General features: G+C 33.3%; 1 protein-coding gene across 2 annotated transcripts in view; it reads right to left on the bottom strand.

Moving 5' to 3' along the window:
- SA1 (stromal antigen) overlaps positions 1–20,511 on the bottom strand; it is a 327,847-nt gene that overhangs the window by 281,505 nt on the left and 25,831 nt on the right. For both annotated transcript variants that reach the window (XM_090413330.1, XM_090413331.1), the window contains exon 5: positions 13,764–13,968. In XM_090413330.1, the coding sequence (XP_090269456.1) occupies positions 13,764–13,968 (205 nt within the window). The remainder of the gene's footprint in view (positions 1–13,763; positions 13,969–20,511) is intronic.

Below are 20,511 nucleotides of genomic sequence, written 5' to 3'. Positions count from 1 at the left end.
AATAAAGGACCATGGTTTCATCCCAGGTGACAATGGATTCCAGCACTTCTCTCTGCTTTTCTTGGCAAAGCTCTGTAAACTTGCAGGAACAGATCACACAATGCTCTTTCTGAATTGAATAGAGAAGTTGGGGGACCCACCTTGCACTAACCTTCGTCATGTGAAGCTTCTTGTGAATGATGCACGAGAGTTGTTATAGAAAGCCCTTGCTGAGATTTCTTTGAGCTTCGGCCATCTGTCATTGAGAAGTTTCTCCTCAACAAGAGAGACATTTTCCTCAGTTATCACTTCCACAGGCCGACCATCATCTTCGATGCTCTCTCTTCCTAGGCGAAACTGTTCAGCCCATTCCTTCATGGTGAAATATGAAGGAGAAGCTTTCCCATAAACACCATCCAATCGCTATTTGATAGCACTTGGAGTTTTTCACCAAAGCCCGACTTTGGTGAAAAACTTTATCATAGTATGGTACTCAATTTTTAACATTACAGCCACTTAGCATACAACGTGTTAGTCAAACAAATGCCTCCAACTGAATGACAGAGGTAGAGAGTTGAAACTGGTACACTAAGATCCCCATAGATGGTGCTATCTGTCACAGGCAGCGCTTTAAAATTTGCAAGTATTTTGTATGTCAGGCCAGAAACTTTTGGAACATACCTTGCATCTTTATACTAGAAGATGGTGTTACTAATGACTAGACAAGTCAATTTCCTCAAGAAATCTAGTAAGTATCTTATCATTACCAGTACTTATTATTAGCTTACTTTGCTTGTTTCTCCAAATTTTTCAAAATACATTTCTATATGTCTATGATTCATTGTTTAATTTCCCATTTTGAAATGTCTACATCATCCTACTTGAAAATGCCTGCCATTCAACAAGTTTGTCTTCGTGTTTAGTATAGAGGACTGTGGCCACTTTCTTATCTTAATCACAATAGCCTGAATACTTATTATTTAGAAGTATTTCACTGTTTCAGTCTTTAACTGGATAGCAGCATGGTATTTCAATCTCATTTCTCTGATGCTTCTAATATAGTTGGAGCCCATCTTCAATTCTGCTGAGTTTTTGTTCCAGTAGTTGGCTTTCAATGCTGTCCTGGTTCTTGCAGAGAATGATGAGGACCTGGTTTAACGGAAATGTCCACCAGAATAACATTTCATCACATGGCATCACGTATATGTGTTGCAAGACAATACAGAAATACAATTTGGTTTCATCCTCATTAAGTTCAGTATTTGGGTGGATACTTAAGGATGCACCATATTTCCAACTCCCTGAAAATAAAACTTCTGGATTGAAATTTTTAATTCAAACATTATAATATTTCCGTTGAATCAAAAAACATTTGCGATTTTAGTTGCTAATCTCCTTTTTTGGATCTGACTTTCATCTCTGGAAATAAAACTTTTGGATCTGAAATCCTTAATCCAAACACTAGAATGTTTCCTTTGAATCGCAAAAACATTGGTAATTTAAGTTGCTGTTTTTTTTCTCGATCTCTTTTCATGCAAATATACTTGAAAAGAGATTGAGAAAGATTGTGGAAGAGAAACTTGGAGAAGAATAAGGTCGGTTCAGGCCAAACAGAGAATGTCAAGATCGGATTTTCACTTTACGACAAATAGTTGAGAAATCATGGGAACATGACAAGGATCTATACTTAAGTTTTGTAGATCTGGTGAAGGGATGTAACAAGATTTTAAAACACTAGAAAAGGTCAAAGCTGTATAACTGAGAGGAGACCTCCACATAGCCTTTAAAGGAATGCAGAGAACCGACCAGGGCTTCTGACCTAATGTCCAATCCTCAACTTCTCGTGGTGCAACCTGTTGGGTATCTACCTGAATACTGAACGAACGAGGATGGGCTGGCAATTTGGGATTTAGCCGACCAAATTGTATTCTTATTGGCTTAAACCAATACAGAAAATGATGGTACAGTACAACATGACAATATTTTATGCCGGCTGGGGCTTCGCCCGGTTAAACAAGACCCCCCGTTGTTTTTGCCAGGGAACTAGGGCGAACAGCAAAAAGTCAGCTACTGGAACAAATCTGAAAACAAACCCCAACTCAATATCACCAGAGTTAAAGATTGGTACTATCAACATAAGAAGCCTGAATGGCAAAGAAATGGAGCTAGCTGAAGAATTAGATAAGTACCAGATCGACATAATAGGGGTGACTGAAACAAAAAAAAGACAAAAACTGGTGAGATCTTTCTGAGCAATAAATACAAATTGTTATATTCAGGCAATGACAATCAAGGAAAAGAAGGAGTAGCCATAGTATTCAACACAAAATACGAGGCTAATCTTCTTGAATGGAAGGCAGTCTCAAGTAGAGTGATTTGGGAAAATATCAGAATGCCGAACTGGACAATGAGACTTATTTGAGCCTATGGTCATACAGAAGGTTTTACTAAGGTAGAAGAGGAGGAATTTTTTCTAGAGTAAGCTACTGACACAATGAAAAAGGAAAAGTTGGTCCTTGTTGGAGATCTAAATAACAGAGTAGGAAGTGATTGTCAGATATTCAAAAATATTTTGAGGAAATTTGGAGAAAAGAGCAAAGCTAATAATAATGGCAAATACCTGTTGGATTTCTGTTCAGGACATGGACTGGTTATTACTAACACCATGTTCCAACATAAAAATGTGCACAAATTCACATGGAGAGAAGCGGCAAGGAATAAGAAAAGTCTCATTGACTATGTTATTGTTGATAGTGATGTTTTCTCCCTGGTGCAGGACACCAGAGTGTACAGATGATTTGAAATTGGAAGTGATCACTATTTAGTCTTGAGCAGAATGAAATTGAATTTCATATTTGAAAAGAATAACATGTAAGAAAATTTTAAAGCAATAAAAGTTGAGCAGTTCTCAAATGTGAACTGTAGACTAAAATATAGAAAGATTATTGAAGAAAAAATGAAAGAGTTTGAGAACAGGAACCAAACCTTGGAGATTCAGTGGCAAGCCTTGAAGAAAACCCTGATTGATTCAGCTGGAGAGGCATGTGGTTAGGTTGTGTGCAAGGATAGAAAAATCAGAACTCCATGGTGGCACAGGAAGTTAAAGAGGCAGTGAAGGAAAAGAAGAAGGCATATCAAAAGTTCCTGTCAAATAAGTCAGCTTGTGCTCTTAGAGAATACAGAGACAAATGTAAGAAAGTGAAACACTGTGTAAAACTAGCTAAACAAAAGTCGTGGGAGTACTTTGGCAAGAACATTGAAAATAAATATCAAGAAGGTGGTAAGATATTCTGGAGGTTGTTGCAGAAGCTTAGAAATGGAGGAAAAAGTGCTGTAAAAGGAATTAGAGATGATAAAGGTGACATGAAAACAGGAGAAAAAGATATCCTTGAAGTATGGAGTAATTACTTTGAAAAATTCCTAAATGAAACAAGCAGTGATAGCCCAGTGGTAAAAAACACTCAACAGGCATACAGTCAGAAATACATATCCATACTTGAAGTGAAAAAGCCATCAAAGGCTTGAAATGTGGAAAGGCAGAAGGAGTAGATTATCATCTATTCGACCAGAAATGCTGAAGTATGGGGGTATAAAAGTCTTACAGTGACTGCACTGCATAGTTCAGAGAGCCTAGACAGAGGGACGAATTCCTGATGATTGGAGTAGAGCTCTAATAGTACCCATATATAAAAAGGGAAATAAAACCGAATGTGAGAATTACAGAGGTATTTCCCTACTGAGTGTTCCTGGAAAGATCTATGCAAGTATTCTTGAGAAACAGTTGAGAAGAATGTGGAAGAAAAAGCTTGGTGAAAAACAAGCTAGATTCAGGCCCAATAAAGGCTGTCAGGATCAAATCTTTACTTTACGACAAATAGTTGAGAAAGCATGGGAATATAACAAAGATCTGTATTTAAGTTTTGTCGATCTGGAAAAGGCATATGACAAGGTCCAAGAGAGAAGGTATTCAATATGCTACAGTTATTATGGTGTCAATGGGGCATTATATCAAGCAGTACTTAGTCTTTATTTGAGTTGTAAGTCAGCAGTTAGAATTGAAGGAAGTACTGGAAGATGGTTTAATGTTAAATCTGGTGTGAGACAAGGATGTACATTATCCCCGCTGTTATTCATTATCTATGTGGATCACATTATGAAGGAAATTGGTATTAAACATGATATCAGAATTGGAGATGTTAATGTCAGCGCTTTGCTTCATGCAGACAATGTTATACTTCTAAATAAATCTGCTACAAATTTGCAAGATTCCCTGACTAAATTGAATAACTGTTGTAGATATGGTATGAAGGTCAGCATTAAAAAGACAAAGACAATGAAAATAGGTAGAACTGTTGAAAATGTCAACTGTATTGTGAACGGGGAACCTGTGGAACAAGTAAAACATTTCAGCTACTTAGGAACGATTTTTACTGAAGATGGCAAATTAAATATGGAAATAGACAACAGAATCAAATAGCTGGTATAGTAGGAAGTCAACTGAATAAATTCATATGGAATAAGAGAGAAATTAGTCGGAACACTAAATTAGCTGTATACAAGACAGTGTTCAAACAGTTTTAACCTATGGATCTGAGAGCTGGGTCAGAAATAAAACACTTGACCAAAGACTAGAGACCGCAGATATGAGAGTCCTGAGAAGGATTAGAGGCGTGAACAGATGGCATCAATGGTAATATCATATTAAAAATGAGAATATTAGGAAAGAACTTGACATTGTCAGCATCCAGGAATGCATTAGCAGAGCTAATCTCAGGTGGTATGGTCACTTAAACAGAATAGGCAAGGAAAGATTAGCAAAATAAGTGTTCTCTGCCAGGTTGGCAGAGAAAGGATCCAGAAGAAGACCAAGATATAGGTAGATTGATATGGTACAAAGTGCCTTAGACGATAGAAATATAAGATCTGATAATGTTGGAGTCTTGACAAGTAACAGACTGATTTGGAGGAAAATTGTAGATAGGAAGTCAGTAATGATGTAAATTTTTCATGTTGTACTATCATATCCTGTACACCCCTTGAGGATACATGTCAGGAATTTGATGATGATGATACAATTATATGGGGTAAATGGAACATTATTATTATTATCTGACACCTCCAGGGAGTCCGAAGACTCATCCTGAGGTCACTTACTTTACAACTCTGTTTCCACTCAATGAACCAACAAACAGCAACGCCATCTAACGCTCACCACCACAGTATTTTCACAGACAATCACAAACATCAATGCCCACGGCGGGATTCGAACCTGCAGCCTGGAGATGGATACGCTAACCACTTGGCCAGCCAGGCTGGTTACAGAGCAATAATCATCATTATCATATTCCTGACCTGTACCCTCAAGGGGTGTACAGGATATGATAGTACTACATGAAAAACTTATATCACTAACTTTTTATCTACAATTTTCCTTCAAATCAATCTGTTACCTGTCAAAACGTCAACATTATCAGATCATATATTTCTATCTTCTAAGGCACTTTTTATTGTATCAATCCACGTATATTTTTGTCTTCCTCTAAGTCTTTTTCCTGCCAACCTGGCAGAGAACTTGCTTTGCTAATATTTCCTCTTCCATTCTGTTTAAGTGACCATACCACCTGAGATTAGCTCTGCTAACACATTCCTGGATGCTAACAATGTCAACTTGTTTTCTAAAATCCTCATTTTTAATATGATATTGACATTGATGCCATCTGTTCATGTCCCTAACTTTCTCAGGACTCTCATATCTGTGGTCTCTAGCCTTTGGTGAAGTGTTTGATTTCTAATCTAGCTCTCAGTTCAATAAGTTAAAACTGGTTTGTACACTGTCTTGCATACAGCTAATTTAGTGTTTTGACTAATTTCTCTCTTATTCCATATAAATTTATTCAGTTGACTTCCCACCACCAGCAATGTTGATTCTGTTGTCTATTTCCATATTTAATTTACCATCTTCACTAAAAATTGTGCCTTAGTAGCTGAAATGTTTCACTTGTTCTATAGGTTCTCCATTCATAATGCAGGTCATATTTTCAATGTTTTTCTGCCTATTTTCATTGTCTCTTTCTTGCTGTTGCTGATTTTCATACCAATATTTCATATACTGAGCAATACATAGTTTATATTTAAGTAAATCAGCAGTTAGAATTGAAGGGAATACAGAAAGATGGTTTGATGTAAAATCAGGGGTAAGACAAGGGTGTAAATTATCTGCACTCTTATTCTTCATCTATATGGACATATTATGGAAGTGGCATTAGGCCTGCTATTAGAATTGGAGATGTAACTTAGCTCTTTATTTATGCAGATGATGTCATACACCTAAACACATCTAACTAAATTAAATAGCAGCTTTAACAAATTTGGCATGAAAATATGTAATAAAAATAACAAAACTATGAAAATAGGCAGAAACATTGAACACATCAACTGCATTCTGAATAGAGAGCCTATAAGTTTTCAAAGAAGTTACGGATCTGAGAGGGGATTTGAAATAATGCACTCTATTAAAGACTAGAGACCACAGATATGAGGATTCTGAGAAAAATTAGGAGAGTGAACAGATGGCACAAATTGCAGAATTATATTAGAAATGAATATTAGAAAGGAACTTGACAGTGTTAGTATTCAGGAATGTGTAAGCAGAGCTAATCTAAGGTTGTCAAATTAAACAGAATGGATGAAGAAAGGTTGGCAGAACAGGTGTATGATGCCAAGATGGCAGGAAAGAGACCAAAATGAAGATGAAAGTCTAGGTGGATTGATTCAGTCAGAAGAGGCAGCTACAATATTGGAATGCTGACAAGTAACAGACTAATTTGGAGGAAAATTATGAATAGGAGATTAATAATAAAGTAAACTTAATCATGTAGTGTGTCATAGTAGCCTGAACACTCCTTGAGGATGCATATCAGGAAACTGATGATGGTTTTCTCTAAAAGTCATAACATAAACCAGTTATTTTTACTTTCTTTCATCCATTCTGTTTAATTTGACAACCTTAGATTCTATTTCTTTATTTCAGCACTTTATTTTTCTTTCGATGTGGGGGAAAAAAAAAAACACCAGTCATTAAAAACTACAACAGTTGTCCTGTTGTCATGTCTTCCCATGTGAGACTTCATAAATATCCTCGACCAAGTTCCAAAAATTCCATCATTTTTCTCACAGCTTTATTATATTTTTTTCACTCCAGGTATGCTCCATTATGCATCACACTTCCAGTTTATTTCTATCAATAAGAGAGAAAAATGAGCTGCCATCATGTGTTATAGCTTTACTTGAAAGAAGTAAATCTCACACACTTCAAGTATGCAAGAAAACATATGTTTTTAATAACAAAACAAATTTTTCATACCATGAATACATTTAAATTACAGTTATTTCCAATAAATAAATTTTTAATCAAATCAGTATATTCATTTAGTTCAATATTAACCTTACACATATATACTCTAAGCATGACATAAGCAATAGACAATCTATTATTTAAAAAATTAATAATATTTGTGCTTTTCTTAAAATATAATTTTATTAACAAAACAAACCAGCAATTATAAACACAAAAATTAAAATTGGCACAATTTAATTAAATATTGTAGTACATCTATGCAGATCTTATTCTTTCAACATCTTTACCTCTTAAGTAGGTGCATAACTGTAATATAGTATTGTCTAAAGCTTATTTTTACAGATCACATCATAAATTAACTTAGTGTAATTAAATGCTTGCAAATTTTATATAACAAAAATGCTTTTTAATACTGTTATTTAAAAAATGCAGTTGTCTTGCAAAAACAAGATCATGCGACTGATTATATTATGAAAAGTGAATCTCACTCCGCATTGAGTGCTATCTACTTTTTGGTTTTGTGAATTTTATTTATCTTCCTATTAATTTATTGTTTATGGATAATTTATATAAATTCACCCATTAAGTAATATACGAAAGAAAAACTGAGCTCCGACATTAAAGGAAAGCATATTTCTGTATAATTATGTGAAAAGTGAATAACTAATTTAATTATTTATTTTAATTAGTTATTCACCTACACTTAGTTATTAGTTATTCACCTATACTTGACCAATATCTAAATAATTGTTAATTTTCATTAATCTTTGTGGTCAAGAATTAACAATTTCTAACGTATTACTTTGTTTTGTCATCATAACATTAGTTTTCTAAAAAAAATCACCTGTAACAATATTTTTATAAAGTAGACTAATAATTTGGGAGAGCAAAATTTTTTTCTGGATAGTAATTTAATAGAATTTCTGAAGCACTAGCACAAGATATCAGATTGGGCATAAGTCATAATGACACATTCGATGTAAAAAAGCAGCAAAGAAGAAATGTAACTGGAAAAAGTGAAATGAGTAATGATTTTTGAAGCTACTAATTAAGTTTCTGTTAAGAAGAAGAGATGTGGTTTCACAACTAAAAATGAATATCAGTGTGAATGGAAATGAGACTATGTACATTTGTAAAGTGGATAAGTAAAGGAGGGTGGTGGTAAAATCTTCCAGATTCACTGAAAGACTTTGAAAACATTTTTTTCTGCACCAAATGTATTTCTGTTTGCATTTTGAAAAGGGTGACTGGGATATGTACAAGTAATCTCTAAATAAGGATAGTCTGCAATATGTGCAATTTAACAGTTAAAAATCATTGTTAGCATTAATATCTTCTCCACAGCACAGACAAAAGGAAGATGAGACTTATATCACTTAATTGGAAAAGGGCCTGGATTCAATTCTTTTACTAATTTGGAGCTTTTTATTGAAATAAAGATATTTTTAACTGAAGGTGAAAAGGTAAGTTAGCCAGTTTCATATGGAAATGAAAAGGTTGTTTTCTTCTCCCAGATAATTTGGGATTTTCATTGTGCAAACAGTCAAAATGAGTTCAGAATATACAGTGAAATTCAGTCAAGAATACTGGGATATAAAATCAGCCCATAAAAAGGCTTGAGTTCATGATAATCTTGAAGCATCTGGTTCTAAGACAATCTCTTAGATCCAGATTCTTCAGATCAGGGTGTAATTTGGAGGAACCTGAATTTATGGAGGGTGCTTAAGGTTCAAAGCTTGATAACTGAAAGGAGACAGGCCTCCACATAGCCTTTTAAGGAATGAAGAGAACCACCCTAGGCTTCAAATTTAACGTTCAATCCTCACTTTATCGTAGTGTACATTGTTAGGTATCTACATGGATACTGAATGAACGAGGATGGTCTAACAATTTGGGATTTAGCTGACCAAATGGTTTTTCTTATTGGCTTAAACCGTAATGCAAAATGATGGTACAACACGAAATAACTTCATGTCCAGTGGGATGCCGTCAAGATAAACAAGGGCCGTTGTTTTTGACAGGAAACCAGGGCAAACAGTGACAAGTCAGCTACCAGAACAGAGCCCAACTCAACATCAGAAGAGCTGAAGATTTGTGCAATTAACATAAGTGTAGGATATCTGCTATCTAGTGATATCCGATTACATTGCATTAATTTTTTTAGTGCAGCCAAATTTGATAAAATTTTGGCTGCACTAAAAAAACTAAACTTTTTTTTTTCGTTTTTTTATTATTTATCATGTAGTTAAACATTTCCAAAAATGTATAGTGGAAATATGCATTATTTCTTTTAATAATTAGAAATGTTTATATAAGAAAGCTGTTACTTACAGCCCATGTAAAACTATTTGATTGTGATATTTTATTTTTAAAAAAGGACTTGCCTCTAAGTGTAGTTTTTTATTTCTGTAACATGGACTTGAGAGAAGAAATTATTGAACTTTCTGATGACATTTCACGGCATTGAAGAACTGCTGACTTGTTTACAAACGCCCTTCACCTCGCCACCATGTCAGGTAGTGTGCTTGTGCGAACATTGTACTTCCGAAGAGGAAGTTGAATGAGTGCAAGAAAGAAAAATAGAACACCTGTTGCATTCATGAGAACATAGAAAAAGAGGACATTCTAAAAGGGAGTTGAAAGTTTTAGGGGAGAAAATAGTTTTAAGGGAATTTCTGAAGCCAAAAAGGTGGATAAGAGTGTTATGAGGGAAGAAAATAGTTATCCCAAAATTAACATAAGAATTTCCTTAAGTAAAGTTGTGACAGAAAAATGTTTATATAGTTTCTCCCCAAGTAACAGATAGTTACTTTTTGATATGGTATAGAGAATACCTATTCCAGATAAGCACTGAAAAGTAGGAGATGAACTTTTTGTATTTAAGGACGATGATGAAGCTTCCACAAGGAAAAAGGAAACTTGAAAATTATCTACATACTTAGAGGAAACAGGAAAGGAACTGATACTGCAGACAAGATATGAAAGAAATGCATCCTTTTTTTTTTCAAGAAAGGTTGTGCAATAATTATTTTCTTGTTTTAGAATGTGTGTAGAAGGGGGGGAACAGGTATGAGTTAAAAGTTTGAATTTTATGGTCATTATTCAGAGTTTAAGAAAATTGTGTTTTGTGTATTCTCACAAAATCCTATGATTTTGAAGAGAAGAAATCTTATGTAATGTTTAAGTTTTTTAACTGTGTTAAATGTGTGGGCCTTTATATTCTCTTTAGGAGATAAATATATTTGAAATGCAAAATTGTATTTAGCACTTGTGAAACAAACATTTTACACATACCATTTAAGAGAATACAGAAAAATCTACACTAATATTATTTGTAAATAAATATATTATTTTTGAATTTCCTTTGCCTCTCACCCAATCCCTTAATTTATCATAACAACAATATTCTGGATACAAATCTGTGGTATTAACCATTTCTCTTATAATAAAAAGAAAGTAGAAACATACTAATAAAACATAAGGATCATCAACTGAAAAGAAATGGAAACAGCAGAATTAGATAAGTACCAGACTGACATAATAGGCTCAAATTATGTCACAGTTGAGATTTTACTAAGCAACAAATACAAGATGTTATATTCAGGTAATAAAAATCAGGGAAAAGAAAGAGAAGCTATCAGCTTCTAGTAATCAACACTAAATGAGGATAATCCTCTTAAATCACAGGTAATATCAAGCAGTGGGCAAATATCAAAATGGGAACTAGACAATAAGATTTATTTGTGCCTATGTCACAGAAGGTTCTATTAAGGAAGAAGTGGAGGCATTTTTTAAGGGATAAGAGAAGGCAGCTAACACAATGAAAAAGAAAAAGTTGGTCTTTGTTGGAGATATCTAAACAGAGTAGGAAATTATTACCAGACTTATACAAATGTTTTTGGAAAATTTTGAGAAAAAAACAAAGCTAATAATAATGGAAAGAATCAGCTGGATGTTTGTTCAGGACATGGACTAGTTATTACTAACAACATGATCAAATAAAAATATGCACAAATTTGCATGGAGATATGATGCAAGAAATAAGAAAAGTACCATGGACTATGTTATTATTGATAGCAATGTTTTCCCACCAGTTCAGGACACAAGAGTACACAGAGGATTTGAAACTGGAAGTAACCACCATTTAGTTTTGAACAAGATAAAATCAAGTTTTATATTGAAAAGACAAGTGTTAAGAGTTTTAAAAAGAATAATAAAAGTTGAGCAGTTTTCACAGGTAAACTGGACGAAAAAATTAAAATTTGAAAATAAGAACTAAACCTTGAAGATTCAGTATCAAACTCTGAAGAAAACAGACTAATTCAGCCAGGCAACGTCATCAGGCATATGATGACGTTGCCTGCAAGGATAGAAAAATCAGAACTCCATAGTGGACTCTAAGTTAAAGATGCAGTCAAGGAAAAGAAGAAAGCATACTAAAAGTCCCTGCTAGTAAGTCAGCTAGCGCTCTTATAGAATACAGAGAAAAATGTAAGAAAGAGAAGCACTGTGTAAAACAAGCTAAACAAAAAAAGTCATGGAAGACTTTGGTAAGAACATGGAAAACATATCAGGAAGGCAACAAAATATTATGGAGGCTATTGAAACAGCTTAGAAATGGAGGAAAGAGAACTATAAAAGCAATCAGATGATAAAAGTGACATGAAAACTGAAGATAGATATTCTGGATGTCTGGGATAATTACTTTGAAAGACTGCTAAATGAAACAAGTAGTGACATCATGATGATAGAAACACTCAACAGGAATGCAATCAGGAATACATATGAATACTTGAAATAGAAAAAGCCATAACAAAAACAGAAATGTGGAAAGGCAGATGGAATAGATGACATTTGATAGTAGATGAAGGTTGAATTCCAGATTATTGAAGTTGATCTTTCATAGTACCCATCTATTTAAAAAAAATAAATAAATAAACTGAATGAAAAAAATAAGAATTTTTCTACTAAATGTTCCTGGTAAGATTTTTATGCAAGTATACTTGAAAAAAGACTAAGAAAAATTGTGGATGAGAAGCCTGGACAAGAACAAGCTAGGTTTAGGCCAAATAGAAGGGTTAGAGAAGGCATGGGAACATAACAGTGATCTATATTTAAGTTTCATAGATCTGAAAAAGGCATATAACAAGATGACAGGAAAAGCTCTATAAATAGGTAAATAGGACATTATATCAAACAATATTCATCTATATATTTGAGTTGTAAGTCAGTTAGAACTCAAGGAGAAACAGGAAGATGGTTTGATATTAAATCAAGTGTGAGAATAAGGTATATATATTATTTCCACTGTTATTCATCATTTATATGGGCCACAATATGAAGGAATTTGGTATTAAACCTGATATCAAAATTGGAGGTGTTAATCCCAGATCTTTACTTTATGCAGATAATGTTACACTTATAGATAAATCCAATAGAAGTGCATGAATAACTCCTGTAATAATTTTGGTATGAATGTCAAAGACAATGAACACAGACAGAAACATTTAAAGTTGAATTCTGAATGGAAAATCTCTGGAACAGGTAAAGACTGGAGACTAAGCACAATTTTTCAAGCTACTTTACAGGCCTTTTTAAGCTGAATGGTGGTCTAAATAATTCATTAAATAAAATTAAGTAAAATCATTCAACACTACATTCAGCAATATCCATTTCACAACCTATTGGTTAAACAGCAGGAATGTATGTAATCTACTTGACATTTCCCAAGAAGGTGATTTAACTAATTACATGCATAGAGAGCAAGGCTCTCCCTGTAATATAGACAAAGCATCTAGGGAATGCATAGTCACAAACATAGTAGATATAGACAAAGAATCTAGAAAATGCATAGTCACAAATATAGTAGATTGTATCTATTTCAAGATGAAGCCATTAACACTAAAACCTAATCTTAATGGAATAAGGTCATTCCCTGAACTATACATGCACATGTTTGTGTGTCTTCTGGGAAGAAAAATCATAAGTACTTGGATGGGAAAAAGTCTTGCCATTTCTATCAAAAGCTAGAAAACTTAGCCTACCTAAAGAGGCATAATGATGTCGACAGATTGGATCTGGGATACTATTTAAGTGATACATTGCAAATCACTGTGGAAATTCAAAGTATATGTTAAAAATGAGTGGAATGCAACTAGTTAATATTTACCAGAAGGCAATAGAAATCTAAACAGTGACATACTGGAATTTTTTTTGAGAAAATCAGAATTAATATAAATATAGATTTTCATCAGAATTAATATAAATATAGATTTTCATAGCGTTCTCAGAGTGGAACCAGGAATTTTTTTTCTTCTGCTATTTTCAATTGACTTGTCTGAGTCAGTATTGGTATGTGTAAATATTCATAATAGTCATACAAATAATAAATATATTTTACAATAACTTTTTAATTTTGCATTCTCACCTGCCAATGTGGCTGTATGGCGAAAAGCTCTAACTTGGGAATCAGATAAACCTGTTAATAATGAAATAACATTGTCCATTAAATACTGGTCATATATTATACTGTACTGACACTGACGAACCAATACTTGGACAAATTCACAGAAGTTTGATCTGAATTTCTTCCACTGAGGTCCTGCCATAATAAGAGGATAATCTCCACTATCCTAGAACAGTAGAATAAAAATTAGTATTCTGAATCACCTTACCAAATAAAACAAAAAAAAATTTTTTTTTTTTGAAGCTAAAATTTAACACAATTTAGAAGAGGAAATTCAGTGTATGAATGAATTGTGAAATAGATATATGCAGTTGGTTTATAATGATTCAGGACTTATGACAAGGCATTAACCATACTTCCAAATATACAAATATAAAGGGGACCGGAAAGTAATCAATTTTTTAACTACATTTTTAATATAAATTTTATTAAAGAAAAAATTAACGTTATTCAATTATATAATCGCCATCATTAATTATAACCTTATTCCAACGATCTACTAAGTTTAGAATTCTTTTTTTGAAAAAAGTTTTTTCTTTGGAGGCAAAAAATGATATCAAACTTCTTTGTACATCATCTTGTGAACAGAAGGTTTTATTTCTTATGCTGTGTTCTAAGGACCTGAATAAGTGATAGTCACTAGGGGCAATATCTGGTGAATATGAAGGATGTGGTAGAAGTTCCCATCCTAACTGCCTAATTTTTTCTTGAGTCATTCTTGCAGAATGTGATTTTGCATTATCTTGCTGCAAAATTACCCCTTTTCGATTGACAAGCACAGAACATTTGATTAACAATGCTTGATGTAGTCGCTCTAATTGTTCACAGTAGATGGCTGCTGCGATAGTCTTACCTTGTTCCATGAGTTCGTAATGAATAATTCCACGAATATCCCACCAAACGTACAACAGAACCTTTTGTGGATGAAGTCCATCTTTAGGTGTTGGAATTGGAGTTTGATTTGGAGAAAGCCACTGTTTTTTGCATTTAATATTCTTATACAGCACCCATTTGTCATCACCAGTTGACTCATTCCAAAAAGCGGTCATTTTGTTGTCTGGTCAACAATGAATTGCAAATCGTCCATCTCTGTGCTTTATTGTTGTCTGACAGTTCATGTGGTACCCATACGCTCTGTTTAAGAACCTTGCCACTCTTATGTAAGTGCTCTTGGACAGTTGACCATGATGAATTAAGTTTCTCTGCTAATTCTTGTATAGTTCGTTTTGGATCCGATTTAACGAGAGTCTTAAGAGCATCGTCATCTAGAGTAAGAGGTCTTCCAGATTGAGGATGATCAGAGAGATCAAAATTTTTTCTGCAAATCTCCTAAACCATCACTGACATTTGTTAACCTTCAATACATCTCCATAAGTTGAGCAAATGATTTTGCTAACCTCGGTAGCATTCTTTCCTTGGTGAAACAAAAACACCATACAATGACGTAAATGCTGCTCTTCAACTTTAAAGTCCGCCATATTAAAAAAAAAATCTGAAATTTAAAAAAAAAAAAAGATTTTTTAAATAAAAAAGTAATAATTCTAATATTTAAATAAAAATCAAAATTAATAATTTATGTGTTACTTAAAAAAATACAATTGGCTAAAAATTAAAACAGTTAATTAAACAATTAAAACTAGATTACTTTCCGGTCCCCCTTATAATTACTTTATTAGTAATCTTTGATGAGCAGTTATTATGATACTTGATATCAATTCTAGGGAAACCCACTAAAGTAGGTATGCTGTGGCACATTTTATTAACATTGGCAGACTAAAGCTAGATAATGTAGAAATTGTTCTAAAGACTAAATAGGATAATTTTTAGGTCACATCTAAAAATTATCCTGTCCATCTAAATGAACATTGAATTGCTCATACAATGCTTTTCAATTATGACTAAGATTTCTGCATCTCCACTATTTTTCTATTCCTAGGACATGAGATTTTTTTATCAAGTCTCAGGACTACATAATTTCACTCATGAAAATTATTTTTTAAATACATTTAATTGCCATTTTTAAATGTTATTCCGATTAATACATTTATGTAATAAAATACAGATTTGAAATTAAAATAAAATTATAACAAATTTTATTTTGAATTATGTATGCAAAGTAAAAATTTAAACACAGAGCAAACAAAAAATAACAAAGTACATTTATTATTAATTACATTTAACAAAAAATTTGACAATTAACATATACCAGATACAAACAAAATGAAATTTTAAGATGATATGTAATATAACAAGTTCTGAATGAATTTCAGAATTTTAACCCAAGTTTACATTTGCAAAATAAGTCTAAAAACTATTCGATTCATGGTCTTCATTAAAATATCCTGTATTAAGATGGAAAAAGTAGCGAACTTAAATTTTCAGCAAAAGAGAGTAACTCTGACTTTGACCAACGAGGAAACAAGTCATCTTTTTGTTATTAAAGGGATAAAAATCCTATGTTGTTATATAGCCAGTAAGTGAAACTCAAGATCGAGAACTACGATCTATGAGTTTCAATGCCGAAAAACTATCGGCGAAGGCAATTCGAAGCAAAGGTGGAGCAAGCTCCCTCACTATTCTTGATCTCATAATGTAAAACACAGCTCCTAGGAGAGGTAATACTGTCATTACATTATAAGGAGAGGTCACTACCCAGACCGGTTTCAACCTTTTTTGAGGTCTCATCAGTGAGTAGGTAGACCTGAAAGATATCAAAGCTTAGTGAAAAGAACTTACATACCTTCACTATATGAATGCCATAAAGGCGTGCTTATATTTTGTAATTAAAATGAAAAGCCAAATGGCTAGTTTTCTGGCAATTTAATAGATATTAAAGGGATAAAAATCCTATGTTGTTATATAGCCAGTAAGTGAAACTCAAGATCGAGAACTACGATCTATGAGTTTCAATGCCGAAAAACTATCGGCGAAGGCAATTCAAAGCAAAGGTGGAGCAAGCTCCCTCACTATTCTTGATATTCTCTCATAATGTAAAACACAGCTCCTAGGAGATGTAATACTGTCATTACATTACATGAAACCGGTCTGGGTAGTGACCTCTCCTCATAATGTAATGACAGTATTACATCTCCTAGGAGCTGTGTTTTGCATTATGAGAGAATATCAAGAATAGTGAAGGAGCTTGCTCCACCTTTGCTTCGAATTACCTTCGCCGATAGTTTTTTGGCATTGAAACTCATAGTTCTCAATCTTGAGTTTCACTTACTGGCTATATAACAACATAGGATTTTTATCCCTTTAATATCTATTAAATTGCCAGAAAACTAGCCGTTTGGCTTTTCATTTTAATTACAAGTCATCTTTTTGTATTTCAGAATTATGTAAATATTTCAACAAACAAATATATATATATTTTTTATGTTCTCCAATTGTCATTAAAAGTGTGTTATACATCTTTTGCCGATTCTGAATTTATTTCATTACCTTTATTATTCAGAAGATAATTTATGACTTCTGCTGCTAAGTAAGTTGCATCTCTGTTGCTTAATGCAGCTATTTTTACAGGATTAAGAATTTCTGAAGTATTTTCTAAAATTTTTTTTTTTTTTTTTTTTTTTTTTTCATCCCATTTACTACTCATATCCAGATCTATCAAAGCCTTTTAAATATTTTTTAAATAATTTTTTTCTAGACATGTTTTATGTATTTGGTATTACTTGGTTCAAATTTCAGGACTATGAAGAGTCTTGAAATTTGAACCAATGATTTTATTAATTTGAACAAATACAGCATATCTGTGTCAAAATAATAAGCTAATTATGAGCAAAATTGCATTGCAAAAACTTACACCATTATTGCAATAAACTTAATGAATTAAAACATTACGAGAATTTTATCATAGATTTATGATAAATTTAAAATACTAAATAATTTTTTGTTTTAATCCATTCAGTTCATTTAAATATATTATGGCAAGAAGTAAACCTAAAATCTAAAAAGCACAATGTATACTTTCACAATTTGATATATTTAAATAAAGAGTATCCCATGTGGGGACACCTGTAACCCCTATCGGGCACGCCCCCCCCCCCCCCCGGTGGCAGATTGGGGAAAGCTCATCATAGTTTACTATAAGGGTAGGAGGGAAATAAAATACCTCCCATGGACCAACAGGATAGCACTTCTCTTATAGGCCGGTCTGGGGCCCTCGAAGGTGGCAGCCCCACCACCAGACTCGGGTGATGATGGTTAACGACAAAGTGAGGAAAAAGGTACATGAGATACGGAACATGGAAAAGAAAACAAATTAATAGATAAATTTTAAAAAAATCAAGATTGGATCTGCTAGCAGTCACAGAAACAAAAAAGAAAGGTCAAGGTTGCCAGAAAATGAAAGATGGATATATATACATCTTATTCAGGGGTAAAACCAAGAGAATGGGAAAAACAAGGGGTAGCTTGCATAATTAAACCAGATCTCAAAGAATATATTACTAAATGGCAACTAATAAATGAAAGGTTGCTGACAATCACTATAGATTTTAAATCAGATAACCAAGTATTCACTGTAATTGTTGTATATGGCTGGCCCATATACATGGGCCAGCCATATATTGAATACTATGTTCAAGCATAAAGAAATCCATAAGCTTACCAGGGAAGAGCCCAGTAGAAATGAAACATCTATAATTGACTATGCCATCATAAGCAGATCATACTGAAAGTATACAAAAGACACAAGAGTCTATAGAGGTCCTGAAATAGGCAGTGACCACTACTTATTAGTATTGGAAACAATCCATAAAATAAAAGTTGAAAAATGTAGAAAAAGTAGCAAGGAAATAAATGTTAAGATAAAGAACTACAAACTAAAGAAAGAAGAAACAGCCATTGAGTATAAAAGTAAAATAGAAGATGAAAGAAGTAGGAAAAAGAGATATATGAAGACCAAGATGTAGAAAGCCCGTGGTACAGGTTCAAAACACTTCTAGAAATAAGCAAAGAAATTTGTGGTGTAACATTAAATAATAAACAGAAGAAACATAAAAACACCCTAGTGGACTGAAGAACTAAAAGAAGAAATTAAAAAGAAAAAGGAAGAGATATATAACATCAAAGCTGCAGGTTGATAGAGAACTATACAACAACCAAAGAAATAAAGTTAAAACCTTAGTGAAAGAAGAGAAAAGAAAATGCTGGGAAGACTTCAGACATACTTTAGAACAAAGTTTTAAAGGAAACCAAAAACTGTTCTATAATGTTTTAAGAAGAATGAGATCAGAGAAAGAATGACCCATAAAGTTTATCAAAAATAAGGATGGAAAGTTACTCACAAATTCCGAAGACACCATGGAAAGATGGAAACAGTACTTCCAAGAATTATTTGAAGATGAAGGACACAGAAAAAATAGAACCCTAAGAGCAAGACATGCAAGCAAAATAGAAGATCAAATTAAGGAAATTCATGCAAATGAAACTGTTAGCAGCAATAAATAAAATAAAAGTGGGCAAATCAGCAGGCCATGACCAAATAACACCAGAAATGGTAAGGAATTTAGGAACGAAAGCCATAAAATGTCTTTTACGCCTATTCAATGTTGTACGGAAAAAGAAAATTATTCCCAAAGACTGGGAAGTAGCAATAATAATCCCTATATTTAAGAAAGGAGACAACCATAAATATGAAAACCATAGAGGAATTTGGTTTTTAAGCGTTCCAGGACAATTGTATGCCTGTATTTTAGAAGAAAGGCTTAGGAACCAAATAGAGGATACACTGGACAAAATGCAATATGGCTTTCGAAAAAATAGAAGCATGCAGGATCTTATCTTCAGTCTTAGGCAAATATCAGAAAAAACATTGGAATATGGAAAAGAACTACATGCATGTTTTATAGATTTCGAAAAGGCCTTTGACCGAGTTCCCAGACACTTAATATGGCAAACATTAAAGAAATACAAGATAACTTAATAGCAGCCATACAAAGCCGCTACAAAAATAATGGAAATTATGTAAGAACCTATAATAATAGATCAAAAGAATTTGAAACAAATGTAGGAGTGAGGCAAGGCTGTATCCTCAGCCCTCTTCTCTTCATTATAGTAATGGGTGAAATTTTAAAGGCATGCCAAACAAAAAAAGTTCCACCTAGGATACAGGAAACTGAAAGAAACCAGGATTTCACACAGGGCTTTTGCAGATTATGTAGTGATTCTAGCAAATACAGCTGAAGATCTGCAGCACAACATCAACATTTGGTATGAAGAAACAAAGAAAGGGAATATGACCATAAATATAAATAAAACTAAAATAATGATCATATCTAGAAACCAACCAAAACACATAATAAAAATAGAGAACCATCAACTGGAACAAGTCCACTCCTTTAAATACTTGGGATCATACATACAAGAAGATGGTAGACTAGACACAGAAATTAACAACAGGATAACCGGGGGAACAAAGCTGTTCTATGCAATGAAAGGCCCACACCTAGATAGGAAAAAAAAAGTCACCCAGAATAACAAAATGGCAGTGTACCGTTCAGTGTTTCTACCAACATTAACATACAGTTGCGAGTCTTGGTGTTTAACAACAGGAAACACAAATAAACTACAAACAATTGAAATGAAATATCTTAGGAAAGTTGCACAAAAAACAAGACTAGACCGAATAAGAAATCAAACTATAAGAGACAGCCTTCAAGTTGCACCTCTGAACCAATTCATAACACAAGCCCAAATGAGG

This window comes from Typopeltis vanoorti, chromosome 24 (assembly GCF_054136105.1).
Source record: "Typopeltis vanoorti isolate ZY-2024b chromosome 24, IOZ_Tvanoo_1.0, whole genome shotgun sequence".
Taxonomy (NCBI): Eukaryota; Metazoa; Arthropoda; class Arachnida; order Uropygi; family Thelyphonidae; genus Typopeltis; species Typopeltis vanoorti.
Note: the sequence above shows the minus strand (reverse complement) of the source record. Positions and strands in the feature narration are given on the sequence as shown.